The following is a 21,661-nucleotide window of genomic DNA, read 5'->3' as shown; positions in this document are numbered from 1 at the left end:
CGCTGACAGACCCTGGATGTGGCAGCAGGACTATACGCACATTATTGGTATATAGGTATTGCGATTCGGCATCAAAATTTTCTTAAAAAGGGTTGATATGCCGTTAGACATTGAGATCAAACAAGAGCTTCTTCTCTACATAACTAAGGCAATCTAAATATTTAATTTTCTTTTAAACACCTCCAGTATAAACGCGAAATTAAATAAATCGATCCGATAATCCATATCATGAGTCGAACATTTGTTTTGAGGACGTGAAAAAAAAAATCGATATTTAAACGGAACCTGGCCGCTATTTTTCAGCGATCACAGGAAAATAAAACAAACTAACAAACAGACGAGCAAACAAATAAACAAGCAAAAATATATAAATTCTCGGCCATTTTTAGATGAGTCATTCATTTATCGATCCAAAAATAGTCCGAAAAAAGAACAAAGAACGCCCAGTTTAACATATGAAGTTATGTTGTGAGATTTCCAATGTTGGATCTTAATAGCATTTAAGCTGACATATAGAACTTTGATTATTACTCCTTACTAAAAATCTAAACTTTGTATATTTGTATAATATTGTATTTTCAAAGTAAATAGTATTTAAGCTGACATATCGAACTTTGATTCAGACTAGCTAGTTTTCATTTGGTATTACTGTACCGTGTTATTGGTAAAATAATAAAATACTAGTTTACAATTTATTAAAAATACTTTTAACTCTAACATATACTGTAATCTTGTTTAATTTTCAAGTAAATGCATAAATAGCATTCAAGCTGACATATCGAACTTTAATTCTGGCTAGCCAATTTCCATTTGATATTGTTATATCGTATTATTGGTAACATTATAACGTACTTATTTGCAATTTATTCTTTTTTGAATACTTAAAATCTAACATATAATAGTATAGTGTTGGATATTCAAACTAATACCGAAATAGCATTTAAGCTGACATATCGAACTTTGTTTCTTACTAGCTGTTATAGCAATAAAATGGGAAATAACTCTAAATAAAGGAAGTAAGAGTTATCGCCCTTTATAGACCTTTAAAATGACTAGAGAGTTCTAATGAGGAAACCCAAGCCAATATGGCGGCGTCGCTGTAGACTGAATATCGTTCTGTAAATATTTTAAGGCTTTTGCCGCAAATAAATTGTATTTACAATACAATGAGCTTGTTTCCATTGTTTTATGGTATCTAATGATCCCGACACTACACTTTCTCCGAACACAACACTAGCCGATTTTCATTTGGTATTGTTGTGCCGTGTTTTCGGCAATATAATAAAGTAATTATTTACAATTTATTAAAATGTGGAGCAAATTAAATGGCTATACGAAGTTAAATAAATAAATGAATAAATTACAAAAAAAACAAAAGAATTTCTTTCGTTTGTCCATTTTTATTCAGACGTCACATCAATAGCCGGTTCCACGACCGGCATATTCCATTTTTTACTTTTATTAACACGATACGTAATCGGGAATATATTCTAATTTGGAATCGTCGAGGGTCGTATCGTAACACTGCTAAGAGATTTTCTTTTAATAAATGAAAATAGTATCTATCTATCTATCTATCTATCTATCTATCTATCTATCTATCTATCTATCTATCTATCTATCTAGCTGGTACGTGTGTAAGGGTAAGCACTGTAGAATTGAAAATATAAGAAATATTTTCTAAAACCAAATTCGATGCTAAAAGCTTTTTTCAATAACTGTAAACAATATAAATCAAATATTTCGGTCAACTACTGACCTTCTTCAGTGAGTTAGAGACATTTTCTTCTTCATGGTCGAGCTACAGCGACGAATGCCGTGATAGCTGATCTCTTTAACATAATTCTATTTACATCATACTAGCAGGGGAGCCCGGCGTTGCCCGGTCGTAAAATAGGCTTAAATATGATACTTTAATTTATGCAGATTTCGTATTTATTATTATAGAGTCAATTCTCTATCAATTATTTCATATTATATTGTTCCCAATATATTGTAATTTTAAATGCGCCCGGCGTTGCTCGGCGTTGCTCGGCGTTGCTCGGCGTTGCTCGGTCGTAAAATATACCTAAGTATAATATTTTAATTTATGCAAATTTTGTATTTATTACAGGGCCAATTCTCTATGGATTATTCCATATTATATTGTACCCAATATATTGTCATGATTTCAAAAGTAAAAGCAAATATGACTTGGGTGCAATCAGCTAAAATTGAAAACGAAACATATAATGCTCCTGCCTGAGACGTTACTATATCAGCCACTGTCAATTAGATTAGAAATAGTAAAAAAAAACCCAACAACTAAAAACAAACTAAGATTAACGTATAAAAGTATATATATATATATATATATATGTATATATATATATATATATATATATATATATATATATATATATATTTGTGCATGTTTAGAAGAGTCTACTTACGCTTGCGAAGTTCTCATTTCTTTCAATTTTGACCTCTTGGCACTTATTTGAAAACTGGTAAAGACCTATAAAACGGTCCACACACACACACACACACACACACACACACACACACACACACACACACACTCATTTGAACTGCCTCGCACACCTCAGATGAGACACAGTTTGAAAAAATGGAGACAGACAGCCATGATAAGTTTCATAAATGAGATAATGCTTTTATTTACTTACGAAGTATCATTTACCCAGGCTAAAACATTCGATTACAAGAGTTAATGAGACTGACAGAGTGTCAGCTGAACGATAAAGAATATAATGAGAGGATTGAAACTACCTTTGTTACCTCCAGGACTGCTTTCTTTCGGATTGCGACATGGTCATCTTCAAATCGAATATCAACAAATATCTGTGATAAACCGTCCACATAAGAACTCAAACTGTGCTCATTACAGTCATAATTTTTAATCCTCTCATAATATTCTTCATCATTTAACTTATAATCTGCCCATTTCAGCAACCCTTATCATACGAAATGAAAAACAGGGATGAAATAATGAAAGCAGTCTATACCAGTAAATTAGTTATAAGGTTTTGTTTATGAATTCATGGAAGCTTATCGACTAATATAGTGGTTTCCAACCTATGGGTCGCGACCCCAAATGCCATAGTGTCACCAATTGAATTATGAATTTACGAAATGTGTAGTTACTGTAATAATGGTGCGGAGAACCACAGCAATAAGCGGACATCGTTGGCGTGAGCCCTCTGCAGAGAAGTTCTGGCATTCGAACCTGAAATCCGTCCGATACGAAAAATAAGACGATAAATGCAAATTTAGGTGTTATCATGGTTCGAGGTGGTCGTAGAAAAAGACGTTTATTTTGTTGCATGGCAGTGAAATTTATCTTGTGCACGTGATGTTGCTGTCAGTTGGGGAGAGGACAAAAAGAAAAATACGACGGCTGATATGGGTAGAAACAAACGAGTGGAGGAAAAGAAGAAGCTTAAGTACAACGATGATTGTCAAGAAGAATTCCGAATCTGACTTTGTTTTTCTTCTTTCTCTGCTTTGAGAATAAGCAAACGTTTCGTAGAACACGAATACAACTTCGAACGAACTTACGTGACTAAAACAGGGATTAATTCCCGGAAAAAAAATAACTATAGACAATCTTTCTGTCACTTCACAAATCAATAATCTACAATTCAATAATCGCAATATATGGCAGTTTGTTATACAAAAAAAAAAAAACTGAATATATATATATATATATATATATATATATATATATATATATATATATATATATATATATATATATGTAAGATATTTTAGCGATTCGGGTCGTTTCTTTATTGATGGGCCACCATATTTGAAATGTTGGGAAACACTGGACTAAGACAAAAAGATACACAAAGGAGGCTGGAGAGCACATGCGCCGAAACGGCGTGAGAAATAAAGAAAGTAATAGTTACAAATTGAGAACTGACCTCTGATGACGAATTTGTTTGTGGCTTCGTCATGTACAACCCTGGAGACCCAGAAATCGGCGATAGCTTCCACGAGTTCGGCTCCTCTCTCGTACTGTAAGAATTCAAGATCTTGCGTCACGGCAAAGTACTGTTCAAGGGCGAAGGCAACATCCCCGGTCACGTGATGCTCATATTTAGCCACAACGGCGGCATTCGTTGTTTCCATTCCTAATAAAAACAAAAAAAAACAAAAACATATATATATATATATATATATATATATATATATATATATTTATATATATATATATATATATATATATGTGTGTGTGTGTGTGTGTGTGTGTGTATGTTATAAACCTGTTTAAAGGATTACAAGGAAAACAGAACACGGACATAAATTAGCAAATGTATTAACAAGAACACTCCGTATTAATGCCTTGTCTTTCGGTATTGTTTTTTTTTTATTGCAATTTCACCCCAAACAAGGCACATTGTCACCTTGCTGTAGGGGGCTACTATCAGGGACATAAGCTACAGGGGTACTATATGGGGAGTTGGGCAGCAAGATATCGGTTCACGTTACACATGAACTTCAGCATGTCAGTACAGTTGGGGAAGCAGGAACTCAGAAGGGAGTTTCAAAGTCTAGCGATTCTGGGGAAGAAACTACTGGAGTAGAAGGCTCTCTTACATTTAGGGATCTCAACTGTGAAGCGGTGGAATTTTGCTGCTTGTCGGGTTTGTCGGGAGTACTTACGTCGAGGAGGCACAAGTGCTTGCAGTTCGTCAGAGCATTCACAATTGAAATACTTGTAGAACAGGCGGAGGGATGCTACATTTCGTCGATGGGACAGAGGCTGAAGCTTAGATGACAGTTCAGGACCTATTAGGTTGGCGACTCTATTTTGAACCCTGTCTAGGAGTGAGAGACCAGCCCAAATATGACAACAATACTCCATACATGGGCGAATGGTGACCTTATAGAGGTACAGGATACTTTCGGGCGTTAGTAGCTTTCTAGCACGGTAAAGAGAACGTACCTTTTTCGCACCATTTCTGGCAATGCACTCAATGTAATTTTTCCAACTCCTGCATGTATGATAAAAAGTTGTTTGTGTGCTTATTTATTATTCCCTATTCTTATTAAACGTTTGCGTTTACTAATCGTTCTGATGGGTGCTCCCTTGATCAGTTCCGTGAAGTGGGCAGAATTCTTTACATGTGTTGCTGACTTGCCTGCTAATGGGTTTATTATATCCACAAGGTACCTGCTCAGTGGGTGGCATGCTGAGCCTCGGCAGCTCACTATGACCAAGAACTGCATATACTCCATTCCATGCAGTTGCAGAAAGGTTTACAAGGGTGAAACATGCCGCCCTCTTAAAGTAAGGGTGGAAGAACACCGAAAAGCGGTAACTAAAGGGGAGACGGAAAAATCGGGTATAGCCAACCATGTCTGGATGGAGAGGGGGGATCATCGCCCCCTATGGGATGAAGCAAAAATAATAAACAGAGACACCCACTGGAAAGTGAGAAAACTTAAAGAAACAGCTCACATGCTCAGACATAACAACCTACTAAGCAAACCAAGCATCGAGCTGAATGCAATTTGGACACCTCTGATAGAGAGAGAAAACCTTTAATAACAACATAGGTTTAACATTAACAAAAACCAGCTAAGAATTGTCCTAGACGTTGTATCAAAGTTTACAGTTACCCAAAGGCGCTGAGTTCAATCCTGAACAAAAGCAGTAAAAAAAGTAACATTCAAAACAGAGAATCAGCAACTATGTCCCTAGCTGGAGTCCGAACACGGTACCCCCGTAATAATAATAAAGGGTTGGGTTCGAAACTCCTAACAAACGGTTCCCCAGTTCGATACAAAACACCTGCTGAAGGCTGGAGGGTAAAACGGCCGAAACGTTGTGACTATAACAACCAAGATGAGGAAGCCAGCCCGACAATCTCAATCAATATCAATTCATATTATTTGAATTGTTTTGATTACTTAAGTGTAATCGCACAACTTATCAGTTGATGTAATCTTCAGGTGTAACTTGTTGAACCCGAGAATCTTTCTGTCGAACTCGGGAATCTGCATGGAATTACGAACGAAACGCTTTATTTATTTTTATTATACATTATAGCATGCTCTCGTTCCGTCAGCCACGACTGCATAGAAATCCAAAGTAATTTGCAATTGTAGTTTTACGGTCACCTGCACTGATAAGTGAACCTTTGTTATATAGGGGTTGCATGGAGGAGGGTGTCTATATGACCGAGTATATATGGTACCAAATTAACGCATATTGTAGATACGTGCGTGTCGTTGTTATATTAATCATATCTATATTTTCTTTAAAGAGATATCTATATCTATAATATAAATCTCACCTGTCTGTTTAAGTGTATGTATGTATGTATGTATGTATGTATGTATGTCTGCCTTAAATTTTCGACAGAGGCGACGGATTTTCACGAGATCGGTATCGTTTTGAAGCGCTGCCCTTCGGACGACAAATATCGAAAAATTGGCAAAAAACATTAATTCCTTCACCCTCAACTGGGCACTTTTCTACAAGGAGGATCACTTTTTTTCGCCGATATTTTCGAATGTCATTCCCTCTTTTCGATTGATTGGCCTTCATTTAAACCTTCGTCACTTCCGGTTTGGCGATAGATGCAACGGCAAAGACGTCTCGTTTTATTCTTACGTTCTTCTCATCCTTCGTGGTACGGGTTCGAGCCTGCCTGCCTACTACCACTTTTTCTTTTTTTTTTTTGCTCAACCCACACCCAAGCAATGCTCGGCACCCAGCCTAGTATACACTGCTGATCCAAAATTTAAGACCTCTTAAAAATCTTTAAAAAGAAACTTTTTTAAAAGGATAGATTTTAAACTCTTCCGACTTAAGGTTACTAATACTACAATCTAAAAGGTTATGGAAACAAAAACGTATATTCCAAAAAAATCTTTTTAAAAATTTGTATTTTTATTAAATTAGGCTTTTTACACATGATCAAAATTATAAGACCAAGGGTATAAATTGTTAGACTTATGGTAATTCTAATGTTTTTAGTTCAGTTAGAGATTAGCAATCACTGTGTAAAGGTGTTACCATGCCTAAAGCAAGAAAACTAACCGAAGTTGAGCGCTCTCAAATTCTAGGATTTTATAAGCAAGATTTGTCACAGCTAAGTTAACTCGCTGTAAAACTCTTATTTGCAACTTTCTAAAGAACACTGAGAATTATGGAAAAGCAAAATCCTTTGATAGCCCACCCCCAATTCTCCTGCATTGAGTAGGAGAATCAGACGGGTTGTTATGAATGACAGAGGACTTTCTTCTAGTCAAATTAAGGCGGTTACAGATGCTGATTGTAGTCTAATAACCATCAGACGACACTTACAACAAAAAATGCATGGTAAATAAAAAGCATAAACAAATTCCTCGATTGCTTCCATGTCACAAAAGTAGACCACTTAAGATTTGGTCGTGAATATCAAACCTGGGACGTTGAGAAGTAGATGAGAAAAAAATTCAATTTAGATGGTCCTGATGGCTTCCAGCAATATTGGAATGACAAAAATATGCCCCTTGAAATTTTTTCCACACGTAATAGTGGTGAATGGTCCGTAATGGTATGGGCTGCCTTTTCTTACAGAGGGACGATGAAGCTCCAGGTGGTGCAGGGTCGTCAGACAGGAGCTGGTTATGTTAGCATGCTACAAAAAGCATCTTTGATGATGGAGGGTCATCGTTGGTGTGGGGATGGATGGTTATTCCAACAGGATAATGCTGCAATCCGCACTGCAAGACGGATCTTGAGCTTTCTAAATGGAGTCAATCTCTTGGGAATCCTGCATGCTCACCGGACTTGAACCCAATTGAAAATATTTGGGGATGGATGATAGGAGAGGTTTATCGAAATGGCAAACAATATTCAACAAAAACTGAACTTTGTAAAGCCATCTTTAAAAACTGGAGAAGGATCCCCTGCACTTTAATAGACACCCTTATTTCTGGCATGCCCCAAAGAATTTTTGAAGTCATCAAAAACAGTGGAGGTAGTACTTATTATTAAGTTTGATTGTTGAATATTTTTATATACTTTTCATATTCTTTTTGTACAATTTAATAGAATTTTTGTCTCTGGTCTTATAATTTTGATCATGTGTAAAAAGCCTAATTAAATAAAAATTTAAATTTAAAAAAAAAATCTTTGGAATGTAGATTTTTGTTTCTATAACCTTTTAGCTTGTAGCATTGGTAATCATAAGTCGAAAAGCTAAAAATCTATCCCCCCCAAAAAAAGTTCTTTTAAAAGATTTTTAAGTGGTCTTAAATTTTTAACCAGCAGTGTATATGTTGTTTTTGTAAAATATGTTTTCCAATTATATTTCACTGTTTATGTATACCAATCCAACAGATTATAATAATAGTAAGTAATTTCTTTGTAGAATATATAACATTTTACAAAACACTTAAATTCATACGTTGAATAAAACCTATCTAGTTTAAAAATATGAACAAAAATGGCTGCCGGAACAAACACACGAGTTGGAATCTTCTATGAATTTCTTTCTTCTTGCAGCATTACATTGTCATGCATTTTTTTAAAAATCTAACCAAGGAATTTCTCATTTTTCCGAAGAGTATGTGCACAGAAAAGGGCGATATCGACATAATAATAACAGGATGTTGATGCATTACGAAACGGATTGCTAAAAAATGTACTGAAATTTTAGTATGCTATAGGAGCTGTCTTGCATGAAAAATAAATATTTGGATTTTGGAATGTAACTATACTGTTATTCTTATATATATATATATATATATATATATATATATATATATATATAGTAATTTATAAAATATATATGGCGATTAAGCTACACTGAATATTCTGCGTTTCATCCAACTATAGGATTCGTCAGGCTTATGCGCGAATTCTGTCGTTGCTTCTTGTTTTTATATATGTTGAGGATTTCTAGTCGGCCAATCAGCTTTCTAGTATCCACCGCGCCCCTTCCTACCAGCCAATGGGCATGCATTTTATCAAACAAAGGATCTGTTTTAGAACTAGGTTAGTGGGTTTAGGTGGTCGTTCTCCTTTTTTTTTTAAGCACATTCAAAAATAAAAAACACCGTATAAAAACAACACTAGCGAATAAATACTGGGAACTCAAAGAAAGCGGACATTCGCCGGTAGTCGAATGGAAAATAATGAGACAAGCTACCACATGCAGACATTTAGACGACCCATGTAAATTATGCCTCCATGAAAAATTTTCTATCCTGTACTTTAAAGAACCTCAAAATCTATTAAACTGTAGGCGGTAAATAGCAAACAACTGTGTTCACAAAATAAAACTTACTCTAGGATAGCGATACAAAATAGCTTTAAAACTAACAATAACAATAGGAAAAAACAAAACAAAAAAAACAAATAAATAAATTAAATAAACATGAATATACATAAACGATCACATACGTATATATATATATATATATATATATATATATATATATATATATGTATATATGTATATGTATATGCATTGTTTGTGCACATAGGTATATTTATATGTATAAAAAAAAAGGAGAACGACTACCTAAAACCACTAACCTAGTTCTAAAACAGATCCCTTGTTTGATAAAAGGCATGCCCATTGGCTGGTAGGAAGGGGCTGATTGGCCGACTAGAAATCCTCAACATATATAAAAACAAGAAGCAACGACAGAATTCGCGCATAAGCCTGACGAATCCTATAGTTGGATGAAACGCAGAATATTCAGTGTAGCTTAATCGCCATATATATTTTATAAATTACTAACTAGCTCTACCTACGTATTGAGCACTTTTGAAGTAAATACTTAAAGTTTACGCATAAATCTATACTTTCGTATATTAAATTTATGCGAATAAATGAAGTAGTTATACTTAGCTCCTAAAACAGTCGAGCACTTTCAAAAGAATTTATTTCACCACATTAAAAATAGATATGGAAAGAGTTAATTTCGGAACATCGCTAAAAAACATCCCCACACCCAGCAAGCATAGCTATATTATTAAATTAATCCAAAAAACAGATGAACTAATACGCCGAATGCGATGGCGAGCAAATTTCTTCCTTAAAAATGAAAACGTAAACAAAAAAGAATCCTATGGTTTTAAAACCCTTAAAAATGCGAAAACAGTAGACCTCTTGATAAACTTTGAAAATGACCTTTTAAACGTAATTAAAAACCTAGAATTCCACAATCAACCTAACAATTTCCAACGGAAACTACACAAAATCGTTAGAAACATAAACAATTCTAATAAAATCTTTGTAAAAGCAGATAAAACAAGAAACTTTTATAAAATAGATAAGCAAGAATATAACAAACTAATCACAGAAAACATCACAAAAAACTACAAAAAACTAGACACAAACAAATGCGACTACATAGATATAATAAATACTGAAAGTAAACAAATTACCGATAAACTAAAAATTAGCGATAAAGTTGGCAAATTGAAACCTAGAGAGTCATACATTCTGCTTAAAGACCACAAATGGGACTTTAATAATAATCCCAGCACCCGCCTGATAAACCCAACTAAACCAGAAATAGGTAGAATTAGCAAAACTATACTTTCTAGAGTAAACAAACAAATCAAACAGGACCTAGAACTAAACCAGTGGGCAAATACTACCGAAGCAATCACCTGGTTTAAAAATATAGAAAAAAAAGATAAATGTACGTTCATACAGTTTGACATCATAGACTTTTATCCCTCGATATCCGAAGAACTTTTTAACATTGCCCTAGAATTTGCCGAGGTATACACTGATATATCCTCAGAAGAAATCAACATAATTAAAAAATGTAGAAAATCAGTTCTAATAAATAACAATAACCAATGGATAAAAAATAAAATGAAAAATTCATTCGATTTGGCGATGGGTGCCAGAGATTCTGCAGAGGCATCAGATCTTGTGGGATTATTCATTCTATATACCCTCACAAGCATATTCGATACTACGAATATCGGCCTATATAGAGATGACGGACTAGCTATAATAAAAAACTCCAACAAAGTCAAGGGAGAAAACTTTAAGAAAATCATACACAAATAAATGAAATAATTAGGCCTAAAAGCGAACATATCAGCTAACATAAAAATAACAAACTTCCTGGACGTCACGTTAAACTTAGATAAAAACACATATGAACCATACTTAAAAGATAACGCTACTCCAATTTACGTAAACCCTAAGTCCAACCACCCACCATCAATTATAAAACATATTCCTAACTCGATCGTAAGTAGACTCAGTAATAACTCAAGCGACGAAAATGCATTTAACAGGTCATCCAATATTTACGAAACAGCCCTAAAAAATAGTGGATACAAAAATATCGATATCAAATATAAGCAACAAAACACCAACAACTATAATAAAATTAAAAACAGAAGAAAAAGAACTATAATTTGGTATACGGCCCCATACAATCAAATGTTAAAAACAAAACTTGGCAAGAAATTTCTAGATCTTATTGAAAAACACTTTCCCGCAACCAACCCCTTACACAAAATCTTCAATAAAAATACCTTGAAGTTATCTTACAGTTGTTGCGAAAATTTAGAGATGATAATTAAGGCACATAATAACAAAATACTAAATGAAAACAATGTAAACAACAATAAAATAAACAATAAAAAAAGTAGACACCATGACAGAAATAAAACCAACACTAGCAGAAATAATAATAATAATAATAATAATAATAATAATAATAATAATAATAATAATAATAATAATAACAACAAACCAACCCTGGACAAGAACAACCATACCATAAATAAAAATACTAATAACGAACAAGATAAATGCAATTGTAGACACCGCACACTTTGCCCAGTCCAAAATAAATGTCTAACAAAAAGTGTAGTTTATCAAGCAACAATATTTGCGAAAAAAAAACCCCGAATAACAAGAAATATTACATAGGCATGAAATGGCAAACAATATTCAACAAAAACTGAACTTTGTAAAGCCATCTTTAAAAACTGGAGAAGGATCCCCTGCACCTTAATAGACACCCTTATTTCTGGCATGCCCCAAAGAATTTTTGAAGTCATCAAAAACAGTGGAGGTAGTACTTATTATAGTTTGATTGTTGAATATTTTTATATACTTTTCATATTCTTTTTGTACAATTTAATAGAATTTTTGTCTCTGGTCTTATAATTTTGATCATGTGTAAAAAGCCTAATTTAATAAAAATTTAAATTTTAAAAATAAATCTTTGGAATGTAGATTTTTGTTTCTATAACCTTTTAGCTTGTAGCATTGGTAATCATAAGTCGAAAAGCTAAAAATCTATCCCCCCCAAAAAAAGTTCTTTTAAAAGATTTTTAAGTGGTCTTAAATTTTTAACCAGCAGTGTATATGTTGTTTTTGTAAAATATGTTTTCCAATTATATTTCACTGTTTATGTATACCAATCCAACAGATTATAATAATAGTAAGTAATTTCTTTGTAGAATATATAACATTTTACAAAACACTTAAATTCATACGTTGAATAAAACCTATCTAGTTTAAAAATATGAACAAAAATGGCTGCCGGAACAAACACACGAGTTGGAATCTTCTATGAATTTCTTTCTTCTTGCAGCATTACATTGTCATGCATTTTTTTTAAATCTAACCAAGGAATTTCTCATTTTTCCGAAGAGTATGTGCACAGAAAAGGGCGATATCGACATAATAATAACAGGATGTTGATGCATTACGAAACGGATTGCTAAAAAATGTACTGAAATTTTAGTATGCTATAGGAGCTGTCTTGCATGAAAAATAAATATTTGGATTTTGGAATGTAACTAGGAAGGGGCGCGGTGGATACTAGAAAGCTGATTGGCCGACTAGAAATCCTCAACATATATAAAAACAAGAAGCAACGACAGAATTCGCGCATAAGCCTGACGAATCCTATAGTTGGATGAAACGCAGAATATTCAGTGTAGCTTAATCGCCATATATATTTTATAAATTACTAACTAGCTCTACCTACGTATTGAGCACTTTTGAAGTAAATACTTAAAGTTTACGCATAAATCTATACTTTCGTATATTAAATTTATGCGAATAAATGAAGTAGTTATATATATATATATATATATATGTGTGTGTGTGTGTGTGTGTCTCTGTGTGTGTGTGTTTATTTTTTATACACACACACACACACACACACACACACACACACACACACATATATATATGTGTGTGTGTGTATGTGTGTGTTAATCTTTTTATACACACACATATATTTATATATATATATATATATATATATATATATATATATAGACAACTATTACATAGTCACCACTCTTGCTCTTTTTATTGAGCACTCTTAATAACCTCCTCTTAATTCATGAGTTTTATCTCCTGAATACTTTTAACTTGGTATATATATATATATATATATATATATATATATATATATATATATATATGTGGGTGTGTGTGTGTGTGTTTATTTTTTGTGTAGCGATACTTTCTTGAATTAATTCAATTATTTATACGAAAGCGCATTTTTACCTAAATGCATGTTGGGAATAATTTTCCCTTTGACCCCCTAAATGGGGAGCGGCATATATATTATTTTTAAAATATAATTATCTACCGACACGTGTTTCGTCGTCTACGACTCATCAGAATTAGATTGTCATGCATTTTTTTAAAAATCTAACCAGGGAATTTCTCATAGATTTTTGTTTCTTTAACCGTTTAGGTTGTAGTATTGGTAACCTTAAGTCGGAAGAGTTTAAAATCTATCCTTAAAAAAAGGTTTTTTTAAAATGATTTTTAAGTGGTCTTAAATTTTTGATCAGCAGTGTATATATAAATTATGTTGTGTTTGCGGTATAACGGGCTGTTGTCCTCGTACCTAGATGTTTATCTTAACGGCCTTGACTCGTCTAGTATTTGTTTGTGCATTCTTGCGTGTAAACATATATATATATATATATATATATATATATATATATATATATATATATATATATATATACATGACGACATACATATTTCTGCTGCTTTAAGGAAGATGTTTTACAAGACATTTTCTTTTTTTACATTGAAGGCACCATTTAACAAGGCCCAGAAGCCACTCGAGGATAAGGGTTAAAGAGTGGACAATGTCAATGGGACAATATCATGGCGATCGTTAGTAGCGTAAATTTGATAAATTGGATTACTTAAGGGAGCGGCTCATCAAGAAGTTGGACTTGAAGACGACCATATTGTAGTCGGCTGGGAAGCAGCCAAACGGAAGAGAGTTCCACAGGTGTGCAGTTCTAAGAAGGAATATTTGTTCATGGAATCTACGTTTAGGTTTAGGCACAGATAAAGAGTGGGGGAAATTATTGATAGTGTTTTCAGCAAGACGAGTGTTTCTTGTGAAAGTTTGGCGAGGGGGGACCATAGATAGGAGCTCAGACGAGCACTTGCCATGAAAATACCTATAAAGCAGAGACAAACATCTCTTCTGTGAGGACGAGGTTGCAGGGAAGAGAATAGGGCGATAGACGAAGACATTGTAGGATTTTATATATTTTATTCACTCCCAGGTATTCATCACAGCAGAAGGGAGTGATCGATGGACTCTCTAATATGCCTCCATTCTGAGGGGAGACCAGTTTAGTCTAACCGTCTTTCTCAAACCAGAACGCGTAACACGGGACACGTCACGTCCGGTCCCTTGCATACTTTCTGGTACAAACCGACCAGTCACAGAGTTAGACAAATTTGACAACCTGTCAAAACATGACGATTCAAATCTCTGTTGTCCACTCATCGCTAGATAGATAGATAGATAGATTGATAATTATATAGACAGACAGACAGATAGATAATTATATATATATATCTGTCTATATAATTATCTATCTATCTATGTCTCTGTATATAGATAGATAGATAATTATATAGATAGGTCGAGTGACAGACAGACAGATAGATAGATAGATAATTATATAGACTGACAGATAGAGAGATAGATAATTATATAGGTAGATATGTTAAAGAACAGCCGTCTGTTCTTGTGAGTAAATATGAGATGAGATAGCCTAGGATTTGAATTTGCGAAGCTAGATTTGGAATTGAGAATTCCGATCATAAATTAAAATAAATACAGAATACATAATGTTATTGAAATACAGAATGTTATTGAAAATGGAACGTAGAATTACCATTGTTTAGTTCACATAAAATAGTTAGATATTTGTTCATTGAAAAAGGAATGTAATGATGTAATTTTGTTTCTGTTAAGAAATGAAATTAAGATAAGGAATCTAGATCAGAACAAAAGGAATCTAGATCAGAACAAAAGGAATCTAGATCAGAACAATAGAAAATATTAAACATATTTGTAAAAGTGTGTTAGGAAAATAAGGTTAGACAAATCGGCTTTGTAAAAAACATGTGAAGGGCGATGCATGCTTGAAAACGTGAGGCGTGTCAAGATATGTGTTGGTCATGCAATGACGCCATGAGTCTCAATATAGAGAGCTTTAGAAGTCAGTCAGAGTCAGTCAGTCAGAGGAGGAAGAGAGAAGAGGAGTCAGAGACAGAGCTGACATAGAACCTTGGAAGCGGAGGGGAGAAGAAAGAATCATGTAAAGACTTAAATTCCTTGATGCAAAGCCATTGACCGGTCGAACTGGAATAAACACGCAACTTCATCTTTTTGTATCTGCGTCTTCGTGTTATGTATTCAACAGAAAAGGTATTGACATTTTATATTATAAGAACTTTGTGAAAACCATCATTTCAAAAATAGGTAAAGAAATATGTGTCAATGTTATAGAAACACTCCCATTCACAGAACTTTTAAAAAAGTATAAATGTCAAACTATATCTCGGTCTATCTATCTATATATCTAAATATCTTCCTCTCATTGTGTATTACATGTGCTCGGCTCTCTTGTATTAACATGTACCCTGACTCTGTCTCTTTATATATAAGATCTGTCTCTATCTACACATGAACACTCTAAGACTCTTACTAAGACGAACAACAACAACAACAATAATAATAATAATAATAATAATAATAATAATAATAATAATAATAATAATATACGTCATCGCTTCTAAAAGAAAGACCACACCTATGTAACAGATAGATAATTATATAGATAGATAGATAGATAATTATATAGACAGGCAGACAGATAGATAGATAGATAATTACATAGACAGGCAGACAGACGGACAGATAGATAGATAGATTGATAATTATATAGACAGGCAGACAGACAGATAGATAGATAGATAGATAGATAGATAACAGACAATTAAATTCTTCTACCCTGCTATTATCTAACACAACTACCTAACATTTAACACTTATCCTTGAGTGGCCTCCCGACCTTGATAAGTCGTTACATTGCAGTAAAAAAAAAAACAACATTATATTATCTCCAAGCTCCAGAAGAGTGCAATTTACAACTGAATTTTATCAAGTACTTTATTCACTATGCCGCGGATCCTTGCGGTCAATTCTAGTATGAATTTTAGGAACATTCAAAATATTTTTGTTTCTACCTGAACCTCCCTACTACTTATTGTTATATATATATATATATATATATATATATATATATATATATATATATATATATATATATATATATATATAAATATATATTTCACTATTTAGTACTACACATTTATTTCAACAGATTACTTTATGCTCTACTCAGGTATTGAGCACTGTAAAAGTAAATACTGAAAATAGATACATAAAATTTGATGTAGATACGTGAAGTATTGTTGAGCACTTTACGTTGAAATGGAAGAAGTCGGTCACTTAAGCCCACGTGCGCAGATCGTGATGTTAAAATCATTTGATCATTCTCGACCTTCTTGAATCACATTTACGCTTTATTTAAATGTTAATTTCAAGTATATTCTCGTCGCGGTTCACGTTTGATGAGCGATTTGTTCCTTGCTAATGGAGTCAGAGATGGCTTTATGGCTGGGTTCAAATCTCTGGTGGTGATCATGACTCCCTGCACTGATGATTCCCGAAAGGATGAAACACTATATATATAATTAATCATTCCCATATTGTGTTAAATTCTCTGCTAAGTCTGCTTAATAGATCGTCTATGTAAAATTCAATTATAAATTACACTCTTTTAGAGGTTGAAGGTTCAATTCTCAATGCAGGCGACATTAAAATTATAATTACGAATTACTTAAGACTTCTACCTAGTCATGGTTAACGAACAACAGCATGCTTGATAAGCGGTAAAAAACAACCCCCCTCCCCCCAAAAAACTCACCTGAATAGGCACTTTCCCAAGGGAACATGGCCCCTTTGTAGCCCTTCATCGTCGCCCGAGCCTTAGCTGCATCCAAAGTACGCGTCCGAGTCCGCATTAATATTTTCCCAAGATCTGAATGCATCAAAAGAATCGGGGGAAACATCCAAATATCCTGGTCCCAAAATACGTGACCTCCATAATCCTAAAATGCAGAAAAAAAAAATCCCCAGAAAATTAGAAAAAAAAATACAATACAATTTTTTCATATGTATTTATTTATAACTGACATGGAATGGTTGTCCAAGAAACAAGAAATGTTAGCTATTTTCCTTGAGTTAACGGCACATGTCACGTGACAAAAACAAAATATAGTCGAAAGCATTTTTCATTGAATCTTTGAAGACGTAAGTAAATGCGAAATGACAATCATGTAGATAACATTGTAGATAATTGCACGCACATACACAAACGATTGTAATTATCTAGGCGTTAAATGAATAATGTGTATATTAGTGACGCCATATTTTATTTATAGTAACCTTTCGTTTATAAAGGGAAGAATTGCATTCCAGAATATGAGAATTTTCAGAACTCAGCCAATCAGAATGGGCGGATGTTACCAAAGGAGCCTTTATTATTTATGAATAGGAAATTGGTAAAGAGTTTGTTAGGTCTATGTTTTCTTGAGCCAATTACAGCTGGTATAATAACAAAATCCGCGGAAAGTGTAGAATTCGTTCCAGTGACACCTGGTAGTAGTGGCAGTAGCAGATATTTAGAGAGAAAAGTGTGCTGCTCGTAGGATGTAATGTAGTATGTTAATGTCATGACTAAATGTGTGTAAACTGGTGTTCAATGGCTACATAAGATAGTGGCTATTAGCCTAGATACTTTGGTTCAGAGGGGAATTTGTTTTATATATGGGATTGGCAGGGCTACTCAACATTGCTCGGCATTATAAAAACAAAATAGAAGAGGCTAAAAGATGTGTATAACATCTTTATATTAAAACTTCTCTCTACCTCTCTCTCAATCTTTCTTTCCGTTTTTACACACCCGCTTCACCCCACCTCTCTTTCGCCTCCGACCAGCTCATTCATATAGTTTAAATTTTAGAATCAAAATCATGTAATTGATTTTGATCAAAATTGGAATAAGAATTCTAAAAATAAGGTTTAGCATCATTATATCTTGATTTTAATCTTCTAAAGGAGGATATAAATGTGCTGCAGAACGGTTAATTGATTTTATCTGTTTGGGGTGGAAAATAATCATAACGTAAGTCAGTCACCTGTCCTGGGGAGACTCGATGTTGAATGATTATCAACAAATATTTTTATTATCATCATCGAAATCAGCGAATCGACCCAGTTTTCAATCAAATCGATTGATTGCCTGCTCTAATTAGGGACCCATCGCAGTGCACCAGGAGAAAGCTTCACATGCCCATCTGCAGTGATTTATTCAACAATTCATTGTACATTTTACTTGGCCTTCGGGATAAGCGGCAGATACTGCAAGCAAAGACCATATGTGGGGGCGACCCCACAGATAAGACCTTGGTCAATGTAGGGGCAACCCTTCATACCAATTGTCACTATCCAGCTCCCCTACTCCCCGGGGAGTTGGTCCCCATTTCCCCTTCACTCCTCACTTTAAAAATCGGCCTTGTGCCTAATTTGCTCAGTGGGGGAGCAAATAAATACCGCAAAGTGTAGTATCTGTTCTTCAGATTCTGCACTTCTATTTCTTGTTCTCTTTCGGTGGAGGAGAAATCCTTCACGACTGAGACAATTTTTATTTTTGTACCTTTTCTCCACGTTAAAAAACGACCCTGGTGTCTAACTCTGTCTCGTGGGGAGGCATAGTAAATAGGTACATTACATTGTAGAGAACCTACTGTTGATTTGATAAAATTATTTTTTTTACATATAATGGTTTGAATTAAAGTTTAATATGCAAAAGTCAAGTATCATGGTTCATTTGTGCTTTAGATAGAAACATTCATTTCGAACGCACCTCTGTCCTATCAAAGGATCTACCATTGATTTTTATGCCTGACCTTTCTGCTTCTGTGGTGATAATGGCTTCAATTTGAGTTAAAAATGAAAAAGTCAAGTATCATGGTCTAATTGTGCTTTAAACAGAAACATTCATTTCGAACTCGCCCCTGTCATATCAAAGAATCTACTGTTGATTTTATGTCTGGCCTTTCTGCTTGTGTGGTAATAAAACTTCTCAAATGCACTTGTGATGTTAGGCTGTATGAGGTGTTACCTTTCGTTCAAATCATCTGTTTCTTCTTCCATTGATTGGAATATACATATGACTGAGGACCACTTGCAAACTTGATATTTCCATGAAACTTCGACTTTCGAAAAGCTCATGAAAGAACCAGGCAAACACGGACAAGTGAATGCTTACAATGTATCCAAGATAATCAACCTTATTAATAAAGCAATGAGTCGGTTTTAATGTCGCTCATACATAAATACACGCACACGAACTGTGGTGGTGGTGGTGATGGTGGTGGTGGTGATGATGATGATGATGATGATGATGATGATGCCAAAACCGTGAACAATACTTACGTGGTCATCCCCGTTGGCCAATCCTCCCGGAGAGAGACCGACAAAACCCGGCCACTCAGTCTTCGCTTTAACAAGCAACGAACTCAGTAGATAATACTGGGATGAATAGGTCACCTGTGCCAAATCCATGTCTCCTTGAATGTCGATGTGGCCTCGTTTCCAAAGATCTTCCCATGCAGACTTGTGACGCAGAAACAGCGTGTCCCTTTCTGCCCACGCTTGAGCTGTTAGTTTTAAAAACAAGATCAAATCAATTGTTATTTCGCATTGAAATAATAATAATAATAATAATAATAATAATAATAATAATAATAATAATAATAATAATAATAATAAGAAGAAGAATAATATAATAATAACAATATAATAATATAATAATAATGCTACTAATATAATATTAATATAATAATAATATTATAATAATAATAATATAATAATAATATAATTATATTATAATAATATAATAATAATATAATAATATAATAATAATATAATGATATTATAATAATATAATAATAATATAATAATATAATAATAATAATAATAATATAATAATATGATAATAATATAATAATAATATAATAATAATGTAATAATATAATAATAATGTAATAATAATAATAATATAATAATATTATAATAATAATAATATAATAATAATATAATGATAATATAATAATATAATAATAATATAATAATAATGTAATAATAATATAAAAATAAGTATTATTATAACAATATAATAATAATATAATCTATATATTAATACGCTTGTAACTATCTATCTATCTATGTGTGTCAAACTTTCCGGCAAATTTGATTGGTTGAGAAGATTTTATTCTGGAATAGCGGATTACACATTAAACGAACGCTCAAGGCAGAGATCAGGGTTGCCAGGTTGGCTTCATAATAAATAACTTCTGTTTATTATTGTAGGAACGCTTATTCTATTTTATTCAGTAATAAATATATTTTTTACATTTAACGCTACGAGTACTTTTTTTTTTTTACTGTGCCACTTTATGTTTTTTTTATTTACTTTTTATTTACACAACAAAAAATATGTTTAGAAATACATGTTACAAAAGTCAAGAATGACTTTATTAAATAAATCACCAAAGTCACCATTCGCAAACACAGAGTCAAAACATATTTTACGTCTTGTTCTGTTTTGTTTTTGTTTTACGGCATATCAATCCTTTTTCGTGTTATTTAATGCCGAATCGAGTAATTTTGTAACATTTATACAGCTTCACGTTGTTTACATAGTTATTACTTATGTTTTGTTCGTTTTATTTTGCTTCTTTTACAGGCATTCATCTTCTAATGCCCACCGACAGGGCATACATATTTGAATACTATGAAAAATGGGCACAACAATATTTTTTTTAACATGAAATAAAACAGTGTTTCATTACTTACGATTTAATTTATTTAAAGAAATATTGGGTTTGTATTACTGTACACATAGATTCGAAAAAGTTGTCAAAAAACAAATATATAACAAATAACTGTTATCAAAAGCAAGATAAGTTACTTTTCTACCAAACTGGATATATTTTTCGTGTTTATATTCAATGTAACATGTTTATTCAGCTCGAAAAACATACAGTGTTTACCGATGTATTCGAAAATTCAAGATGGCGTCTGATTCTCTCTTTAACACGGTAAGTTTGAGAAAAGGTGTTATAAATAAAAAAATACACAAAATACTATTAAAAACCCGCCGAATATATGTCAACCTATGTCACGGTAACATATATTGAATTTTCGAATACATCGGTAAACACTGTATGTTTTTCGAGCGGAATAAATATGTTAA

The 21,661-nt window shown here is 33.3% G+C and overlaps 1 protein-coding gene across 3 annotated transcripts in view; it reads right to left on the bottom strand.

Moving 5' to 3' along the window:
• LOC145256250 (protein-glucosylgalactosylhydroxylysine glucosidase-like) overlaps nt 1–21,661 on the bottom strand; it is a 170,258-nt gene that overhangs the window by 27,583 nt on the left and 121,014 nt on the right. For all 3 annotated transcript variants that reach the window (XM_080114906.1, XM_080114904.1, XM_080114905.1), the window contains exons 6-8: nt 19,840–20,063; nt 17,267–17,450; nt 3,927–4,136 (exon numbers count right to left, since the gene is read on the bottom strand). In XM_080114906.1, the coding sequence (XP_079971032.1) occupies nt 3,927–4,136; nt 17,267–17,450; nt 19,840–20,063 (618 nt within the window). The remainder of the gene's footprint in view (nt 1–3,926; nt 4,137–17,266; nt 17,451–19,839; nt 20,064–21,661) is intronic.

The sequence above is a fragment of the Euprymna scolopes genome, chromosome 32 (assembly GCF_053919585.1).
Source record: "Euprymna scolopes isolate OS-2025 chromosome 32, ASM5391958v1, whole genome shotgun sequence".
In the NCBI taxonomy this organism is placed as follows: Eukaryota; Metazoa; Mollusca; class Cephalopoda; order Sepiida; family Sepiolidae; genus Euprymna; species Euprymna scolopes.
This window is presented reverse-complemented; position numbering and strand designations above follow the sequence as displayed.